This window comes from Fopius arisanus, unplaced genomic scaffold (genome assembly GCF_000806365.1).
Source record: "Fopius arisanus strain USDA-PBARC FA_bdor unplaced genomic scaffold, ASM80636v1 scaffold00026, whole genome shotgun sequence".
In the NCBI taxonomy this organism is placed as follows: domain Eukaryota; kingdom Metazoa; phylum Arthropoda; class Insecta; order Hymenoptera; family Braconidae; genus Fopius; species Fopius arisanus.
Genome location: NW_011887765.1, coordinates 539,989 through 561,620, shown reverse-complemented (window position 1 = coordinate 561,620; position 21,632 = coordinate 539,989). Strand labels below are relative to the sequence as shown.

Here is a 21,632-nt window from a genome sequence, read left to right as displayed (position 1 = left end):
CGTCATTTTCCGATGTCGACAAAGCCAAAAAAGCCGGTGAAATTGAAAAGACGAGAGTTCAAAAAGTTCATCGGCAAATCAATTCCTCGGAAATTTATAGAAAAACCGAAGATAAAAAGACATCATAAAAGGAATTATTTCAAATTCCAGACAATTTATGAGCGTTTGTTCATGGCTTCCCTTCATCCTCCACTCGTCGTTTAAGTGGGAGGGTGGGAGGATACAGTCGTGACCTTCACGCCGAAGATCCTCATGGAGTTTTGCAAAAAGGAATTTCAAAGTGATCGGACCGCGCGTGTAGCAGTAGCCGCGAGAATTGAATTTCACGATTTATCGTGGCGAGAGCTTCCGTTTGGGCGGCCGCAAAGTTTCATAAAGTACTTGACTTTACGATGCGGTTTGGCCTGCGCAGACAGCTCTCAAAGCGACAACAACTGCAGTATAACCCATCCATTTCCAATTGTTCACCAAAACACTAACATATCACGTCAAAACCCAATCAGGTATGCCTCTTAAATTAAACATCATTCATTAATTTTATCGAATTCTAAAATTAAATAAAATCTCAATATTCTCAAATCATAATTATACTAATAACAGTATTAATTTTCATTGTTAAAAACCGTGAGTTAATAATAATGAATAATAATTAATAATAATTGATAATAATTAATAGTAATACTAATAATACCAATAAATTGGGAATTTTTTATTTTTAGGTGCACATGGAACTCGGAAATATTGAAAATATTGATAAATTCCGGTAAATAAATTTTAGCAAAATCGGAAATTTGGAATAAGTGTACACACGTGGATTTTGAATTAATGGATGGAGGTGTACGTCCGTTGAGGCTGATCGAATCGGATGAATCGAAGAGAAATGAGCCACATGAGATCCCCAACACCCCAAACAGCTCAACCCTCTCCCTCCCTGTCTTTCCTCATCCTCCCTATTCTCTTTTGCCCATTCGCGCTCTCTCACGGCTTGGTTATTGTTCACGTTAATTGATGCGTTATGTTTGATGCCGTTCTGATAGCCATTGTACGCGCACTCCTGTCCACTGATAACTGAGTTACCGACTGCGGCGGCCAGAGTGCACTCAAACCTAATTATCTCGAGCCCAACGCAACTGCCGCATTGCGTTTTGGCGACTTTGTGTGCACTTGGATGATGATCTGTCGGTTTCCAGACTTATTCATGTCGTTATGTCGAGAAATTTTCAATTTAAATTACGTATCACCAAAAATGGCGGAATTAAAATAGATTTGATAATTATTCTGAACGTGTACCTCCAATATGTGCATTCAATATTTTTCATTGTCTCATAAATTCTCTATATCTGCTCTACATCTGAATCTGAAAATGACGGAAAAATATACTTGGATGAAAAATAATTATTCAAAATAATTTTCAAGACAGAAAGATTTCCTATCAAAATTTTTACTCTAGTCTCTCCTTGAATAACTTCTTTCACATTTTAGAGTAGTCAAACAATTCGACATGCGCTGTTTTCCAAATCCTCAGAGAACCACGAAAAAATTCCTCTCGTATCGATTCCGCATTAAAAATCGAATAAACCGCGATCACCAATAAAACATTGAAATAAAATTCCGAATATATTTGATTGAAGTAAATATTTCCCCGTGCAATTACCGATACGGAAAACAAAACTAGGATTATTAAAATGACTCATTACCCGATATGATTTTTAATAAGTGCAGGTTGAAACCGGTATCATTACCATCAGCAGCCGATCACCGTCATAATTTCGGTAACGTTGCAATGATGATCATGGACATGCCACGAATATCGTTGATCTAGTATAATCGCATTAACTAACCCCTTCTGAGTGTCACCGGTCTCTGTCTATCGTCCAGTATTTTGGGGCCCAGTTGTAATGGAAGGCGTTGAACGACGATGAAACATTAATCTCGCGAGAGGCTAGCCGATGTGGCAATATCGGCTACTCGATGATATTCGGTCCACGAGCATTATAGGGTGTCATTAGTTGAACATTTCTCTCGGTACTCGTACTCTCTCACTCCCACTCGTTGCAATCACCAAAGGGATTTTAGTTTACCTTGGCCAGTGGTGGCCTATGGTCAACTATGGGAAGCGCTCGTCCAAGAGAACGAGCACCGATATACACACGTGTATGAGTTTTGGTTTATATATTAAACACGCGTGTGCGTGTCTATAAACACTTCGATAGCGGGGCTTATCCTGGGTATCGATATGCAGAAGCGTGATAATCGATTGCCAACATTCCTCGAGATGGAACGACGCATACTCCAGGCCCTTTGAAAATACGCCCGGAGGGTGACAGGGGGTGTTGGCTTCATGGATCGAGTACTATCGATGGTTATGTGATCAGGTGAGGGGAAAATAGAGGATCATGATTAGATTTTTTTTTATCATTAGGACCGACATCGGGGACATTGTAAGAAAAAAAATTATTTTTCATAATTAATTGTGTGAATTATATAAATGAAAATTAATTAATTATTGCGCGTCGGATTTTTGACCGGAATACATGGACCGAATTTATACACATATTTTGTGTACAGACTTTTTTTTAATACTGGAATAATTGATTTTTATTCTAGAACAGTAAAGTAGAAAATAGAAATTTGAATAATTTTTTTCGGAGATGTAAACTGAAGAATTCGAACGAAATCAGTCGGTGGTGCAATTAAGGTTTTTTGAACGAGCGTTTTGCTGGGAATTATTTCCCTCGAGTAATTTTGCTGTTTAATCCAAATGATTTGAGTCATTTTAACGGTTAACCCGACCTCCCCCCAGCGACATCACCAGCAATTTGCCGATGGACAATGGGCCGTAGTCATTCTATGGGACAGTACAGCTAACGATTATGTTTTCGGTTGTAATCATCGGAATGATTGTTTCGATCGTCGATCTAATAAACTCGCCATCAATGGAGACCCTGGATGACGATGATGGCATCATACAATAACAGCTTGATATTCCCTACCATGCGTTCCAATAGGTCCATTTATACGCATTCAAGTTTCATCAAAATCGACTACAGTCATTTCAATAATTTTCGATACCGACCGCGATCATTTCGCTGATTTAAATTTACATTATTTTGGCTTCTGGTAACTAGGTTATTCACGGAGCCAACATTTGTTGTGAAATTTACCCCGACGTGTCGTTAATTTTTATATAGGAATACTGAAAAACATTTCATGGTTTCAGAGAATTTTCCGATTCATTAACTTGTCATTTATTATTTTAATTTAGCGAACATTAAGGATTTTTTATTAGAGAAAATTGGTTACACATTTCTACATTTTTTATAATTCTTGTAAAGAATTTTGTACTGTAGTTTTCCTAAAAATTAATAATTCATTGGTAAAAAAGAGTTTTATGATTCGTAAATGGTAATAAATAAATTGGGATTGCTAATTGAGCAGTTTTGGCGTTTTTGCAATAATTTTGACGTAAGGTTCGCTATAAATTTAAAAAAAATGAATAATTGTATCGGGACTGGGGATAACACCTAGGAAGACATTTCCATCGATTATAACAATGTATTTCTATTCGACTCGGGAGTAGGAAAACGATAATGGCGGCTATTAACGAGGCAACCGCGAGTGCCAAGCCACCTGGTCTCCAAAATATCACCGCAATTAATGCAATTACAGTTTACAACTGACGTACCTCTACATTACTCGGTCTACACGACCTATCACTAATTCACAAGCTCCGATCCTTCCCGAAGACAATAATAATTATACTAATAAACAAGATCATATTTTTTCATTACGCGAATTACACTTTTCCACTTAAAAAAATTATTATTGAAATTCGAAGAACTCATTAAACTGAATAATTTCCTTTGAATTGAATAAATAAATAATTTGCTGTAAACACAAATATAAATTTTTCGACATTTCCGTCCAAATGATTTAAAACTCTTAAATCAGTAAATTACGAATTTATCTTGGAAATTTCGAGGAAATTATAACATGAAATTTAAAAATTGTAATTTTAATTTCCTGTTATATATCTTGAAATTTCGAATGTAATTTTCCAATAGCGATTAAAATAATGATAATTTCGAATTCCAGGAGATGTTGGTGAAGGGTGGGAGGGACTGGGGGGTCAGGTGGAACGTTGTGGTCGACGTAATTACGGAAGGACCCCTAGTTCGTCTCGCGAGAAACCACTGACGTCTTAGTGCTTACAAGCGTCTTAAGCTCATCATCCCCTTTTCGTCTCACTTCCCTCACAGTTTCAAATCGCTTGAATACCATAATTGCCAGGATCAAGAGAAGGATCTGGATGCGTATCCATTGTGAAAGTTTATACCCCCCTCAACCCCCTGGGGGCATCATTAAATCATCGACATACAGATGAAGTAATCCCGAATTTTCCCCCAACAAAAATAAAAATTCAAATTCAACCAAGACATGTCGATCCATCAAAAATTCAATGATAATTGGTAATCACGTATTACCCCCCCTTTGCGGCTGGACAATCACTGTATTACCCAGTCCAGATAATTCAACCACGAAAATAACAATGATGAAAGAAAAAAAAAATCCCCCGTTTTTTTACGAGCCACGATAATAACAGGCCTTTGCGGAGGAGCGCAAACCGACGAAACAGATTCTCTCTTCGGGAAAAATATTCTAATGCCGAGGGTTTCGAGGCAGCGGCTAACGCCTGGCAAATTCCAGGAAAGCATTAAATATTAAGAGATGGATAATTATAGACATGACCCCTGGGAGGTCATAATTCAGATTTATATCTTCCTCTCTATAATGTCGCTCATTGTCTCGGTTATTACTATTTTCATCCTCAATATTCCATATTTTCCATATTTTTGGAATTTTATGCGAATCCCGGGCCGTCCACCCCCTTTTCCCCAGGGGTTACTTAAAACATTGGAATTTTCGATTTTTCGGTCAGTGAGGGATCATTTTTCGGTAGTGACGTTGAATATAATTTTTTAGTAAATAATAATGGTGTTTTTTATAGTTTATGAACAATGATAATAATTGGAAATATGAATGAGGAAGGGTACGAATAATGCTGGGGGGTGTAAGGAGGTGGTGGGGGTGGGGAAACGAAGGGTAAGCCCGTTTACTGCCAATAAGGGAGGCATGCATAATAGAAAGGCAACGGGACAGTGGATATGGCTTGCATGGCCAGACCGACTGTGGGTACTTTAAGGGGATGTTACTTTACGAGGACGAGCATTGAGAGCCTCTTTGCAATCCTATACCCTTTATATATCCCCCCGAATCCACTGAATTATATTTCACGATATTTCCACCACTTTCGTCACTCAAAAAATAACTATTTGATTCACGTCTGCCATTTTGCATAATAGAGCAAAGAATAAAGCAGTCATTATTTCAGAATTAATTCTCGAAAGATATTTTCCGAATTTTCCACAATTGGTATGGAATAATTGAATTAAAAATCGATCATCGGTGATTTTTCAATGGCGAAATTGATTTCGTATTGATTTTTCAGAAGATATTGAATATTGAAACGTAATAAATTCTGTACCCTCGGCAGATGAATTTGCCGCGAATTCCTGATTAAATTCAATGTTTAAAACAAAAGCTGGTATAATGCTGGAACACAGCAATGCCCGAAATTTCATCAAAATTCCATGGACTAAAATTCGAGTCTAAATCTTGGTACACGTTGTACACATGCTGAATGTTTTCGGTATCAGTGTTTAAACGGCGAATACAATGGCAACACCATCCACATGTATGTTGTTGTGTGTTGTGCGGTATTTCTTACTAGCTTTTGTTTATTACCGTAGCGTAGCGTGTGTATGCGCATTATTATGAAATACGATTAGTCGTGGTACACAAGAGTAAAGAGAGGAGATACCTTCCTAGCATCCCAACCGTGGCATTGGGCGCTGCTCGAGGACGCCATTGGCATTGCAGACATTCCAAATATTTGAGTCTTCGAGAGGCGCACGAACACATGCCGACACACTGCACCAATGTTTATCCTCAACATACGCATTGAATGCATTTTTTAACTCCAATCATCAATTTTTTTTTCATTTATATGTAGTGAGTTGAAACTTTTTGAATTTCCCGCGTCAATCGATATATCTCGAAAATCTACGAATTTAAAAAATATGAAATCATTTTAAATATCCTATGATCAATTTTTTTTCCTTCGTTCATATCAATTAAAAAAATATGTGTAGTCAGTGGAAATTATTTGAATTTCCCGCGTCAATCAATATTATTCCGAAAATGAAAAACCGCGTTTCCCGAAATTTCCTGACAAAATTCGGCTTTCCCCCACATAAACTTCATTCCCTCCCCGACGACCGCTGCCCGCGGCAAAATTCAAATAGAACTCTTACAACCCCAGAAACCGACGGGGATTCCCCGAAAATTATGACAGACCCGAGCCGTCCCATAGGTGTACAGACAATTCGCCTAAACGAGTAATTCACCCGGTGGGCACCAAATTCATAACCATTATTTACCCAGAAGACGTTTTCACCCCCGCAATCAGCGCCTAGAAAATCACACCCCCCGTAAGAGCCAATAAAAAAAGCGGAAAAAAAAATGATATAAAGAAATGGAGGGGGTACTCTAGAATGCACTCTAGACGCATTTTTTTATCTCGGACGAGCAGACCATAACGATTATATACGTACTAGTGCCCGAGAAAAGAAACGATATAACGCGCTAGGCGTGTTCAATGTACTGTATTGCCATGGTGCGTCTATTTTTACGTATAATACACAAGAAAAAAAAAATAATGGAAAAAAAAAATGAGAAGAGAGAAATTATGAAGTGAAGGGGGTTGGCTTTATTATAATGTGGCCGGGGGTTGGAGAAGGGGGTGGTAAACGCGAGAAGCGGGGGGAGGAAGTGGGTGGGGGGAGATTGGAGGGTGGTTGGGTGGTTAGAAAAGCGCGCGTTACCAGCTGTATATATAAACGCAGACGTGATCGCACGACGGGTGTATACAATACATAAACGGCCTCGCCCGGGGGCGCATCAGCGCATTAACAATTATATTACGCAAGCCACTCCACTGTGTATGCGCCAACGAATTAACACGCGTGGCGAAGGTTTTTCCATACGTAGTCAAGAGTCGACTGCTGATCGGATGTACAATGATTATTTTAAGCTTTTTCATCTTGGTTATTTTGAGGTGGGGGATGAATCGCGGGGTGGTGCACTGAGAGATTAAAATACTTGGTAAAATTATTTATTTCTGCGAGGGAAATTTCTTTGGTAATAAATCGGATATTTTATTGGTATTAAATTCACTGAATCGATTATATCGAAAAGCTGGAAATAGTGAAGGTTACGGTAAGGTTTCTTATTGGTTCGTTAAAAGGACCGCGAGATTTTTATTCGATGTTACTCATTGGGCAGAGGGTGGCGCCGTCAGGAAGACATTTTCATTTTTTCAGTGAAACCTGGAATTTCATGATTTTTTCTTGGATTTAATTTGCAACATGTTTTATGATTGCTGTAATTTAGTCAATTTTTCTGGTAATTTTCGCCGCTAAAATCCGTGACAACAAAGGGATGTAAACGTAACCATGTACGGATATCCCCGTCGACTCCGATAGTCGATGGCTCTCAGTACTACAAAAGCGTTCATGTACGATACGCAAACGTTGAGCAAAAGCCAGTTGTGCCCGTTAGTAGTGGTAGTTTCGAGGCGGGACTTAATTAAACATCGAGCCAAAGCCAGCTTAGTTCACAAAGTGACCGCGTTCTACCTCCAAGGGCTCCAAAGTGGGATAAAAGGAGAAGAAACGATGCCCGAGTGTAACAGGCTTTCCAAGTGAGAACTAAATACCATCGGTCCATCAAACTCATTTACACAAATTCAATCAATTCCACAATTCAATTTTTCCACATTCCTTTCAATTACCCCACGCCAATTATACATTTCGATAAAAATGTGGGAACAAGCCTGAAGCTGCCTGAAGTTGCCTGAAGTTGCCTGAAGTTGCCTGAATTCCGCCATTTCCTTTTGACCACTAAACAAAATGGCGAGACTTGGAAACGAAAGGACTCAATGATAAAAATATTGGGCTATACTCATCAATGAAAAAGACTTTCCACTGATAAATGTAATGAAATAAAAATAGTTTATTTTTTCTGGATTTATAAACGCAGAATATATTTGAAAATATGAAGAAGCCGATGAACTGGTGGAAGAAAAAAACTCATTTCCCCCTCAATTCGATTGGTCAATTGGTACTTTGAAAAAAAATGAGGGATGAAAAGAGAGACTTTCTACCCCATCAGTCGTGTTAACTGTCCAAGGAATCCCTTTGTGAGTCTCGGGTTAACGCAAACGCTCTGGTTATGTAAAATGTCTGTGACACTCTCTGTACCTTGGCGTTCTGATTCACTGAATCTTTCGAGTTTATCCCTGAGTGCTCAAGTGTTCGAGGTAGAAGAGAACAAGAACGTATGGTAGTGGACAAACATTAGGAAGCCATCGATCTCCACCACCTTTTCACCCCTCATTCCAACCAGCATTTTCATCCTTTTTAGCTGGTGAATTTTGGAGAATGGAGGGATTATACCCAGAAGGGGTGCCTTTGTGGCAGTTTAGCGTTTCATGTCGTATTCCGACTCATTGGAAATTAAGGAGAAAGGTGACTTTGAGGTGAAAGAAACGAGGTCTAGAATTATTTTATTGATTGGATGGATATTTATTTTTAAAATTTTTATATTTTTATTATTAAATTGCCAGTAGATAAAACAGACGAGTAGAGAATTTATCATGAAAATTCAAGTCGTGATTCAAGTCCTGATTCAAGTCCTGATTCAAGTCCTGATTCAAGTCCTGATTGAATCAATTCTATTAATAATTCGATTTGATAATAAATTCAATTGAGAGCAATTGCGATATTTATAATTACTGATATTATGACAGTTGAGATGAATTTTTATTGATGAGTGGAAGAGGAGAAATGATAGACAATGAAGTTTCACAATTGTCAAGTTTGAATAATTGGGGTTTTGAGGGCTTTCGCCAAATGGCATACATCCAAAACTGCACAATCAACTGGACTGAGATTTATCCACGGATTCACCCCTCGAATTAGCCGAGTAATGCCAGGATCGGGTGTCGGTGTAATTGGGACCCTGGGGAATTTACCCGCACGATTCCACGAGTCTCTTTTCACCCCTCTTGTTAGCACGTACTGTCCCATCGCTTTTAAATCGTACCAACATATCGGGAATTGCATTTTATTCGTCAAATCATCGACGCAAAATTCATTAGCCATTCCAAAAATTCTCGACCGGAAGAATAATTTCATTTTCAAATTACCGAAAGAAAATGTGAAAGTCCGGGCACTTGGCAGTTCGAAATTTTTTACCGGAACATCTGAGTGGAAATTATACAATTTTTGTTGATTGTATTTAATTATTTTGGATTATTTTGTAAATGAATTTTTCATGGTGAATTGTGGATTTTTGTAGTTAAACAAATTGACGTGTAAACAGCAGTTTCAAAGAAAATTCACGTATCTTGAATGACAAATATGGCTCTCCTCGTAATTACAATGGCAAAAGGTTCTTGGGAAACTGTCGACAAGACTCTGTCCTCAGAAACCACATCATATACACCATCTGTCGCGCACAGTAGCTTCCGCGGTTTGCTTTATGTACATCAATATTCCATTTTTCACGTCTGCTTCATCTTGGAGACAGAAATTGAATGTTTATGGAAATATTTGTCATTAGATCGTTCCAAACGGAAATTTATAAAACATCCCAGTATTCATTGCTGCAGAATTAATATCACGCGGTAAAAAATTATGGAAAGTAGTAAAAAAACTTCTCAAGTCGTAATTTCACCTTTCTGTTAAATAATAATTTCATTTTTTAATAACAAGATTGTGGAGAATTTCAGAGGAGATTCAATGCGATAGAAATTCAAATCCAGAGAATTAAGGCGAATATTTTTAATGCTAAATATTTTTAATGCTAAAAAAAAAGATGACATGACCCCCCGAGACAATCAAGTCTTCCTACATCGAGGGGGTGGGGGGTGGGGTACCGGAACCTTTAACAAAATGTCAGGCAATCCGATAATATGAGTTAATGCTCGGTTTCCCTTTTGACTTTAACGACTATCTAGTTTGATGAGCGTTCGAACTGATTGGATACTAAGTGCAGTCGAATTGGCTTGGCCTTTCTGATTGTTATCGTCAATAGATCGATGCCAATTAGCTCCGCTAGGGGGAGTAAGTAGATAAGTTAAGATTATTGGAGAGGACCTATTGATTATAGGGCCATACAAACATGTGCAGTGGGCAGATTAATTCACTATTCCAAGAATAAATTACGCGCTGTAATACCACAATGAATCCATTACAATAGCCGAAAATTAAAAATTCAAAACATTTTTTTATCTAAAAAAGATTTTTATTTATTGTAAATGGATCTTTTTTAATAAACATAATATATTTTATTAGGTTATTCTAATTATTTAATTATGTAATATTTTATTTAAAAATGATGATTTGTTAGTGAATTATTACAAAAAATTTGAATGTCTCCAAAAAATGTCGACACATTCTCGCCACCCCCGATTCTTTTTGAAAATTAATTATTTGCGAAGAGCCAATATTACCCCACATTACCCGGAATATATGGGAAAGCCATATTTTCTCACTACATAAAGAAATGAAATATATACATTAGAGCGAGGAGAGGGACTCGAAGAATGAGCCAAGCCCCAGTTGTAACACTAGACTGGGACAACAGCTCAGTCCATTAGTCAAGGGGGTGGCCAGGGGGTGGTAGAGGGTGGGTGGAGTGTCAATACATGAATATGACAGCTATCTGTGAAAAAGAACCGTGCCTCCGGAACCAAGAGTCCTGAAAGTACATTCGATTCCCACATATTCCCTCGGTGGTGTGATATCACTGGATTTTTCACGAGAAATAGTCGCTCTGTATCGGGTTCACCTTTTTTTTTTTTTTCGTATCAAGCAATGTCTATTTGCTTTTGTCGCACGGTGACTGATAGGCACCAGTGATACCTCCTGTTCATTTTTACCGAGGTAACACGAGAGTGCATCACTCATGGGTTTTAGTTTTACTTTATTAGATTTCACCCCAATTTTTTTTTCTCTTTGGATCTTTTTAATTCGTTATGGGTAAATTAGGAGTGAAGCTACTTGTCACTATTTCCCAGGGGGATTGGGTGATTGAAGAGGTTTATGTTTCGCTGATTACGTTTTCGGCTCGATAAAGGAGAATATTATTTTTGCAGTTCAGTTCTGAAGTGAGGGGGTGAATTTTTGGATTGTTCGAGGGTTTTATTTATTTAATGTAATAGTTGCAATTGGATTTTTTTCCTTCTATCTCGATATTTTCAGAAATTTTATTTCAATTCATTACTTGGAACCCCAGAAAGGTTTTAATTTCAAATTCACATTCTCCAGAATGAAGGCAGCATTCCCGAAAATTGTTTATGTGAACAAAAAAATATCTGGGGCAAAAGAATTCCCGATGATTTTCACCGTGTCGACATGAAAATGTATCCCTCCAATGGCAAAGAGCGAGCAGCGGAGGCATTACGGATTCAGCGTGAGCGCAATATAACGTCGTAAATAAAATATCACCGATGACAATACGTGTCGGATAACTCGGTTGCATCGAGGGGGTGGGAAAAAGGGGTTGGGTTTGGTCTGGGCTGCGCAAAGTGTAACGTCCGCAGTACAACCCACCCCCCAATCCTCTGACCCTCGTTACACAAACCCGCGCACCAGTTGACAAACGGATCGACGGATCTCGAGATCGATGACTCGAGGCTTTTTTTCATTCTCCACTTTTTTTTTTTTTCAATGCTTCATTTTTACACATCCCTCCAGGGGCATTCATTTTTCAAGCGCAAGTGTTTTCCGATAGCAAAAAAAGCACGGGGGAGATTTTCCACTGGGGGTGAATTTTTGTACATCCCAATGTCACAGGAATTGAACGGTACAAAGAGAGATTGGCTTGATGAATCCATTTGAGTCGATGAGCCGAGAGCACTGGGGGTTGAAAAAATAAGTTTTGATGGCTTCACAGTGACTTCAGAGTTTTTTTTAAACTCCTGAATAAGGGTTGATAATGAAAAACGAGAAAATATCGAGTGATTCTCAGATTTAAGGAATGAATAACACCCTTAAATATCAATGAACAAAATATTTTACATTTGTAATCTCTAAGGATAAAACAAAAATTTCAATTATCGTATATCATCATTATCATCATTATTTATATTTCAATGTTTTTATTAATCGAAAAATCAATCAAGCCCTACGAATTATTGCATATCAATTCTCGAAATATATTTTTACTCTCAATTAGCGAGAGATATATTGAATTTTGCAGAATGACTAATGAATGATCCCTGTGGGTATTTGACGGGGTAAAAATGGAAGATGGGACCGACGCCGCCAATAAGACGCCACATACAGCAAGGGTCCAAGGAGGGACAGATAATCTTGGCGGTCAAAGGGAAACCATCCCATAAACAAGAGGCAACTATTCTATTACCAACTGACATCCGATACAAACTTGGTTGAGCGATCACGGCCTTTGGCTCGCTCATCTCCTTCCTTCCATCACTCCATTGCAAAAGGTCCACCATACCCCGGGATGTTGACGTTGCACCAACATGAAGATGAGGAAAAGAGACGGAAAAGGCGTTCTGGTAGACGGGAATAATAGGATGCGATGGAGAGCCTTTGGAAGACAAGAGGTACATTCGGAAGATTGTGACGGGGGAGAGACCACTGAGACTTTATAGCTCATAGTGTCTCTACGGCTTCTTGATTTATTACCGAGTTAACCCCTCGAGTACGAAACCCGTTCGAGACATTCGATATCCCTCCCCTCTTCTCTGTACTGCAGACGATTATTACGTTGCAAATCGAAGTACCAACCATCCCCAGCAACTTCATCTCCGATTTTAGACTATAACCGGAGTTTAGGACGGATCGATACTTTGGAAATCATATATGACTAGAGATATTACAACTACTGGAGTTTCAGGACTTACCTCTTGTCTTTTGCTCGTCCTGTAGCTGTCGCTCCAGGCTGTCCTTTACTTCTCGTTCTCGGAGGACGTCCATCTTCAGTTCAGCTGTCAACATAAAAAGTTACATTATTTTCTCAGATTTTTTGAGATTTCAATTTTTTTGTCAACATCATGATATCATTAAATCAATCATTATATAATATAAATTCAATAGACTTATTATTCTTATTTAATAATAATTGATTACGGTAGTATTATTATTATTGTTTGACGAGGGAGATTTTTTTGTGGGTGGAAAAGTTATATTGGATTATTTTTCTCAGTTTACAGTCCTCCGTTCTGGAGTTACTGAGGAATTCTCATGATCGCCGAACCGATAAGTGACTAAAAGAGAGAAAAAGGGAGAATTGACGTTATAGGCTGCGAAAACGTCGTGCGTTACCAACGTACTCGGCTCATTACCCTCGGAACGTAATTCGAGGATCGTTGGACGTGCACGGGGGGTAAGAGTATAACTGTGGGGAGAAGAGAGGAGAAAGAGACTCCAGACCCTCCTCACAGCTTTTTTCACCCGGTGTCCCTGAGTGTGCTCCTCTTTTTTTTCATCCCCTTGAGTTTAAACCGAATTAGCCCGCTTGATTTAGACTCCGGAAATGCTCTATCGGGTTACGCCGGTGAAAAGTGATTTTCCCGGGGGTGAAGAGGAAAATTTTCACCGAGAAAAACCGAGTACCATTATTAGCTATTAAAGAGCGACCCTTTGTTCGAATAAAAAGGCGCAATAAAAACCGGAATTACCTAATTTTCCTGGGATGGAATGGTCTTCATTTGAATATTAAACTTTGCCGAGATGTCTTAAAGGGGACAGAACTTTGCTGGAGGAGATAACAATTAGGTTGAATTTTTTATCATTCGGGGGTATATCAGGGGAGTTTTCCCGGATTGGGAATGGAGTGTGTGTGATTTCAAGTTGGATAGGATATTTTAATACTTTATATTTTTTTTGCGTCTGCAGTGGATATTTTAAAAGTCTTAATTTTTAAGGGTAAATGCAGGAAATTTTAATTATCCTCACGATCTATTTAATTTTTTTTTAATCGTGTCGTTATTAAATTGAAAATTTTATTGTTTCTCAAATATTCAGAACGAAAATTTTGATTGGTATGAAAATTATGAAATCACGAAATTTCAGAATTCAAGAATTCGATATTTTAAAAAATATTTCTGAATTTGTTTCTATATCACATAATATATTACATATTTTTCCTGACATTTATAAATTTTCATAATTCCTCATAAAATAAATTCGACAAGCAATCAAGTGGAGTTGGTAAATATTTTCTCAATTCCACAACGTCCACCAGAGCCTGAAACTTTTCTCCTCTAAAATTGATCTATTACTCGAATTTACCTCTGCAGCCATTTCCTTCGACCCCAAACTTGCTGAGATTCGAAATGGCTAATTTAGCACGGTGGCTCCCATGGGGGTGGAGAGGGTGGAAACCGAGTTGTGTGGAGGGAGGTAGATAGGGGGTGAAGTAGAGCCTCCTCAGGGCCTTCGAAGGAATAAGGAGAAAGTGGGGGAGGGTGAAATCAGCGAGAGTTACGGGAATTGGAATCACGGAAGGGGGTGGTAGGGTGGGCACAGTTGCCTCCTGAGAAAGGGCCAGAATCCTCAATGTCTTAATATAATTCTATTAGAGGTAACTATGCGAGCACTGGCCCTGCCCATCGTTGGATTTAATCATGGATCCAGCGAGCTGTACGATATTCTCAGCAGTAACGTCTAGTGTATCTCGAGGTTGGACTTCTCGTTGCCAAATTAACTTGACCCCAATAGTTTCATCATGAAATAGAATATCTGTGGATATTCCAAGGTACGAGAAATTGACAATTAAAATTTATAACGTTTGATGTTCGTTGGAGATGATTCAAGGGGTACTTAATAAATTGATAAATGCATTGGTTTTTCCTCTGGGATGTTGGATCCGTTGGATGTTAGTGTGATGTATTGATAATACCCCGGTACCATTGAACATCTGGGGTTTTATGATGCGAAACAATTACCGAGAACTCTACCTCCTCGTTATAATTGAAATAAGAATGATGTCAAGCTGCTCCCGAACATTATAAGAATAAGGAAACGGTGGAATGGTGAGCACCACCGGGGGTGTCGTAACGGTGCATATATATCCCGATGGTATTGTAGAGAAAATTCTCGAGCAGACATGGGACCAGCACAAGCAAGCCATTAAGCGTAACGAGCAAAAGTGCCTCCTACTTGGCCGATATTAATCCCTGAATTTTTCATTCATCCACGGCCTAATTTCAATATACCACTCGTTTAAATTATTCACCGCTGTTTCTTTTCACCACCGCAAAACACGTCTTCTGGGACACCGACGTATTCTCATTGATGCTAAATTCTACCAACTACCCCAACAACTATGCCAACAACTTTTCTTCCTTTTTTGTTGGTATTTTCACCGAATATTGGAGATTGCCAAGTGGCTTCTATATGCTTGCAATTTTCAGTGGTACGCTAATGCCAACTAACTCTTGACGACCGTCCACCCACGAATATTCAATTTGAATGCTAACCAGAATAGGAAGTTGGCGTCCAACAGCCGCGGGGGGTTGTTCCACACCAGTGGTATCCCGTTATTGCCAATTTCACTCCGTATTTCTCTACTTCCACCTTTGTGGCGATCGTTTAGATTATCCCATCACGCTTTTTCTCTTCATTTTTTACCCACATCACTCCAAAATTAATCATTCCATTTCAAAAAGTTCAACTTTCCAGGAATAATGTTAACATTTTTTTCAAATTACTGCTATTACGATCACCCTATGACCGCACAAACGAAAATATTCTACAGTATAAATAAAATTCATAACAATATATTTTATTGGAATATATAAACACATAAATTGACGTACATTTTTTTTTCACGCGGGTGGATTCGAGTGGATCTAATGAAATTTCCAGGTCCCGCGAAAACCCGCGATATAATGACTTGAAGACTTCGAGGTTGAGAGTGTGGCACACGAGTAATTCGATGTTATCGATCGCTCGTGTTATTTCATATACATGCGGTTGTATGTACAGTGCGTGTGGATGAAGTACTCTAAGACGCAAGTAACGTTTACAACCCCAGTGGGTAACCCCCCCCCCCTCCCCCCCGTCAAGTATGCATACGCAATACAAGTAGGCCCGATGTTCGTAATGTAAGATATAAAGGTAGTGGTATTTTGCCTGTTACTCTCTTCCTTGAGGGAATTCTCAGCGCTATATGTATTTCAAACACAACAGTGTCAATTTCCCGCGGCGATGATAGTTTGAATAATAGGCTGATATTCCACGCAACTTCCTGCCAAAGTAAATCTCTGATGAATTTATTCATATCGGATATTAGGATTAGTCGTGATTTCCATTGAAGTCGGATTTTCAATCGCAGCCTAAAAACTAAAAGGAGAATCTTTTTCTAAAAGATTTTGTCGAATTAAAATTGTGGGACTAATTTTTTACCCCAAGTTTTAGATAAATATTTCTAAACTGTTGTTAATTCAAAATTAAATGCTGATGAATTGATTTACATAACCTGTGGTGATTTTATTAATTAAATAAATTATCAGGTACTTATGAAATTTTGCGTGATTAAAAAACAATGAATGCTTACTTGTTATAAATATTTAGTCTTTTAATTGGCGTTTGAAGACGGCAATAATTTCTCGTAAAAAATAATTCCTCAATTTTCGATTTGAATTATTGTCTGGTTTTTGTTCCTGATTCTGATACGATCGAGAATATCGATACGAATAAATATTCTTGATGGTAAATAACCTCCGATATTTTAGTCCCAAAACGGCATAAATTTCGTCCGACTAATCTGATTTAATCCCGGTCGGCGTATTTGTCTAATGCCCTCGGGTCGATTAAGGGTAAATGTTGAATATTATTGTTTTCCATCCTTACATATTATACTTGAATAACCGATTGACTAACCCCGGAGTACATTATATACCTGAATAACGATGGAGCAATGCTTCCAGGTCGATTAAGGGTAAATGGTGAATATTATTGTTTTCTACCCCTGGATATTCTACTTGAATAACGATTGAGGCACCCGAGTTTGTCCAAGCCTGAGGGTCTCACTGTCTTGCAATACAATTGTCCATTTTCATTTCTACTTGGACAAGAAAAAAGTTTTCAAAAAACTACAGTAAACCATCAATAATCAAAGATGAAATATTATAATAAATTTCGCAGCATTTACATTTAATTGAATTTTCAATAAATTCGTAAGATTTACTAATGGTTTTAACATAAAAAAAATGTCTTCCTTTGATAAGTGATGAAAAACTGGAATACTCGAGAGATTAATTCGAAATGAAATAAAAATAAAAATAGATTAAGTAAGTTGGATAGGAGTTCAGTCAACCTTTTAGCCACAATTTATAGGAGGTACGTAAGAATATAGTAAGAGCGCGATTAAAAAAACATAATGTAAGCCTTGTTTTATGCACTTGGTGACGATATCTTGGACAATAATCGGTGGATTGTTGAAGAGGTGCAGCATCTCGGGGAATCCACTGGGCCGTGGAATCTGAGCGCACGGCCAAAGCGATATCGTCGCTGACATTGATTACCTCTCGATAATTAACGAGGCAACGCCGGCAATAATTCCGGAACGCTTGTGTTCCTCGGTCTCGAGCACAGTGTTGCTTCACCGCAGTATGCCGGACCCCGGGGGCGATTGTGTGACTTGGAGGACTCCACACAGACCAACATGATCAAGACCATATACAGTGTCTACTTGGTTTATGCAGAGATTGATTCAAGGCGGTGGCGGTGGCGTTGGTGGTGGCTGTGGCGGTCCTAACCATTGGACAATAGTTACTCATTCAGGATTCACTTCGGCCCCCGGCTGAGATTCCCTCATCCCCAAAATCTAAACTTCACTCCCTACGTTTTCGGGATTTAAGACGGAATTAGGACTTGTTCCGGTTGCTGACCACTTTGGAACACCATTAACCATTAACGTATAGAAGGGGAAATGGGATTAGATATTAACAGATGCGCGAACTACGCCTCAACGGATATTGCAAATCAGCATGTACCGGGATAAATATTCAACAGCATTTACCCGGATGCCACGAGTCTTTTTCATTTTTCAAGTACCTCACAAAAATGATTCACAACAATTTACCAGTTCCCGGTGAGATATTTTTTTAAATTCTGTTACTGGACTGATAACGTCAGCACTCAGTATCAATTTTCAAGTGTATTGAATACTGGCCATCGACAATGAGAATAGCTTTTAACCGATAACACAATTCCGAGTGCGGTAAAACGTGTCTACCATCTGGCTATCACCCATTTGATGCACTCGTCGATGCACGTGCGCATTAAAAATCTCTGTCAATGCTCGTGTCCCACCAACAACTCATAAATATCAAATCGAAATAAACCGAGGAAGAATGCTTGCTTGTTCGCAGGTTGGCTGATGGAGATGAGGAGATTATTGCCATGGGAAAGAGAGTCCTCTGGATATGGAGGCAGCCCCAGGGGTCAGGCAGTTCCTCTTCTCCGTCTTCCGATGAGAGGAGGTGGAGTGATACCACAGAGAGCCTTTCCACGTTTTGCGATTAGCAATACAAGAGAGTGAGTCAGAGTTATTGGTTAAAGCCAAATAATCGGTGAAAAAAAAAATTACGAATTCAAATTATCTAATTTTAAAGACTAGGGTGAGAGCTCCGCCCCGATGAATTTCCCTGCGGAATATATATCAAATATATAATATATTTCAGCACTAATATATTACCTCCACATATTCGGCGTTATCTATTATATTGTGAGATATATTTGCTGCTAATAATCGGTATACCGTGAATTTTCTTCGCGTTCGACGTATCGGAAAAATTGGCAGTCAAGATTATTTAATTTTTTCTCTTCAAGTTCGCCCACTCGTTCGAACTGACCGTTAACGAGACCCCACCACTTCGTCGGATCGTTATCATTGTTACGAGTGCACCAGGATAATGTGTGCGTCCGTCAGTCAAGAGCCAAAACGGAAAAGAGACGCAGAATTGTTAGCAAATATGCAATTTGTAGACACAAGAGAGCGCCAATGGTGTACACATTCACAAACATCAGCAAAACGCCACCCAGTTGGCAATTTATGTTGAAAGGGCGGTGAGGAAGTATATCGCGTGCACCGGAAACAACATGCGTTGTAAAATCAGTCTTATTCTGGACTAGACATTGTTAGTTCCAATGGTTTTGTGCAAAATGGATATTGAAAAATTGCAGAATCCCCACATAAATTAACAAAATCGGGTTTATTCATTATGAACTGATTTTTCATAATTAATTTCTGTCTTCATTCCCTATAAATTCCATTTCCCTTCAGAAACAGGAAATCAAAAAAATACTGAAGTCTTTCCAGATTTTGGGGAAATAATCCATTAGAAAATAGTCGCTCCTTCGAGGGGATTAATTTTAAAAGGATTAAATGCTGAAAATTTGTCGTGTTTACGTGCAGGATTGTGATACAAGTACAGTAACAAGTACAGAGAAAAAGTGCATGCAGAAATGAGCAGATGTTTCTTCAATTCCGCTCGAAATGCACGAACCTCTAGTTATGCCCTCCCACGTGTCATTCTACCCAGGCTCAGTAATTAACAATCATTTTAATGAATTCACGGGAGCCACTATCTCCATCTTTACACTCAGGTGACGATGACGACTCGTAGAGATAAAGTAGAAAATAAAAACGGGGAATGAGGGAATAGAAATGGAAAGATATGGGAATTAAAACCGCAGACACGCAAATCATGGTAGGAATTGCGAGAGAAATTCAAGAAAAAGGGAGGGACTGAGGAAGAAACGGGGAGAAATAATTGTTCTGAGATGCATGCAATTAATCGTCGAGCAATTGCATAATTTCAATACCGGCTTAATTGCGCACTCATCGGGTTTGATGGCGGAAATCGTGGAATGGAAATGGTAGGGAAATAGACACGCGCTTCACACGATTCTATTTCATTCATTCGTTCTTTCCTATGTTTTCATTCTTTTTTTTTTTATTCTTTTGCCTCTCTGCTCCCTCTCATCCTTTATTTCCCCGGGGTTTCGCGATCGTAAATAACTGCCCGGTATAATAAGACATCAACGGACGACGCCGCGCACCTACGCGCCGATACTATCTTTATGGACATGACAGTCGGAAGTTGTAATTTTTTTTTTATTTCTAGATTAATTCATATTCTTGTTTCTACATATCGGTCAATTGTACTTTTGTACTCAGGAAATAGCCACTTCATAGGTTACAGAGCAATTTGTCTGGAGTGTTGTGTAATCCTGCATTAAAATTGCGGGACAAATCTGATTTTAAAAAATTATTGCTTGATTATTTCCAGAGCATAATATCGTAAATAATCAAGTACTTAAATTACTCTCAGATGATCAGAATGAAATAAAATTATTTTCAATTAAAAACAAATCGAATTGCATCTTTAATAGACTGAAATTTCCAAAAAATCGGAAGTCTCGAATCGAATTGTTTCTCTTTAGAAATAAAAATGACGGAACGAAATGAATTTTTTGGCGAACCGACAGATAATTTACATCGAATGGCAGAACTGAGGGGCGTTGACACAGTTAATTAATAATTAATGAAACTATGGGCTGGTAATTATCCGATGATATCGAGAAAGTCGTTGGTAACGATCCTCGGAGAATTGATAACCATGAAACAAGAATTACCATACCGTGCATTTCACTACCAATCATTTATACACCCGATCTTGTTAATTATTGTGTACCGAGTGTGTACTTCCCACTGCGAAAGGTATGAGGCATGTCCCTGACATTAGACGCGCGACGGGAGAGGATTTCCCATTGAATTTCCCCGGAGAATAATAATACTGATTTGAAACAAAATATCATTTTCGGTCGGGGTAATAAAGAGAATCGTTAACTACACTGCAAGAACCGATGACATTGAGTACTTTTTGGGTTTATTGCACTGTAAATAACGCATTTTATTTGGTTTGCATTAACGACTTGGGGATAGTACTGCGGTAGGTGAAGAACATCTTCAGCGTTTTCAACTTTCTTAGAGTAATTGAAAATTAATTAAACCAACACAGATTAATAATTTTCCTGAATTTTCGACGGGCCAGGAATTTCATCACCGAACAATTTCCAGAAATGTTACATGACTCTGTCTAAAAAAAAAATAGCAGAATTGTCCCCTCACTCAAAAATTCAGTGATAATTCTCGAAGAATTGTACTATCGAACCGGTAAGAATCGATTGTCAATCGATCAGTGGAAATGTAACAAATCCCGGAGTCATTATCCCCTAAAACCCCCAACGGCAGTGGACCCAGGGTGTGCATGTATCTTTTGGCGCAGCCCCTGGGGCCATTGAATTTTTATTGTTAAATAAATAATCAAGCAGTTGTTGTCCGTGTTAGGTATAATTTATTATCCACCGTCGGCGGAACGAGCCACCTCTCGACGGTATATATTGCACACAAGGAGAGAACCAACACCAATGCAAAAATCCTGAGCCCAGGAACAGAGTGCA

General features: G+C 38.6%; 1 protein-coding gene across 5 annotated transcripts in view; it reads right to left on the bottom strand.

Moving 5' to 3' along the window:
* Positions 1-21,632, bottom strand: part of dac (dachshund) — a 160,239-nt gene that overhangs the window by 24,347 nt on the left and 114,260 nt on the right. For all 5 annotated transcript variants that reach the window (XM_011302142.1, XM_011302141.1, XM_011302144.1 and 2 more), the window contains one exon: positions 13,058-13,141. In XM_011302142.1, the coding sequence (XP_011300444.1) occupies positions 13,058-13,141 (84 nt within the window). The remainder of the gene's footprint in view (positions 1-13,057; positions 13,142-21,632) is intronic.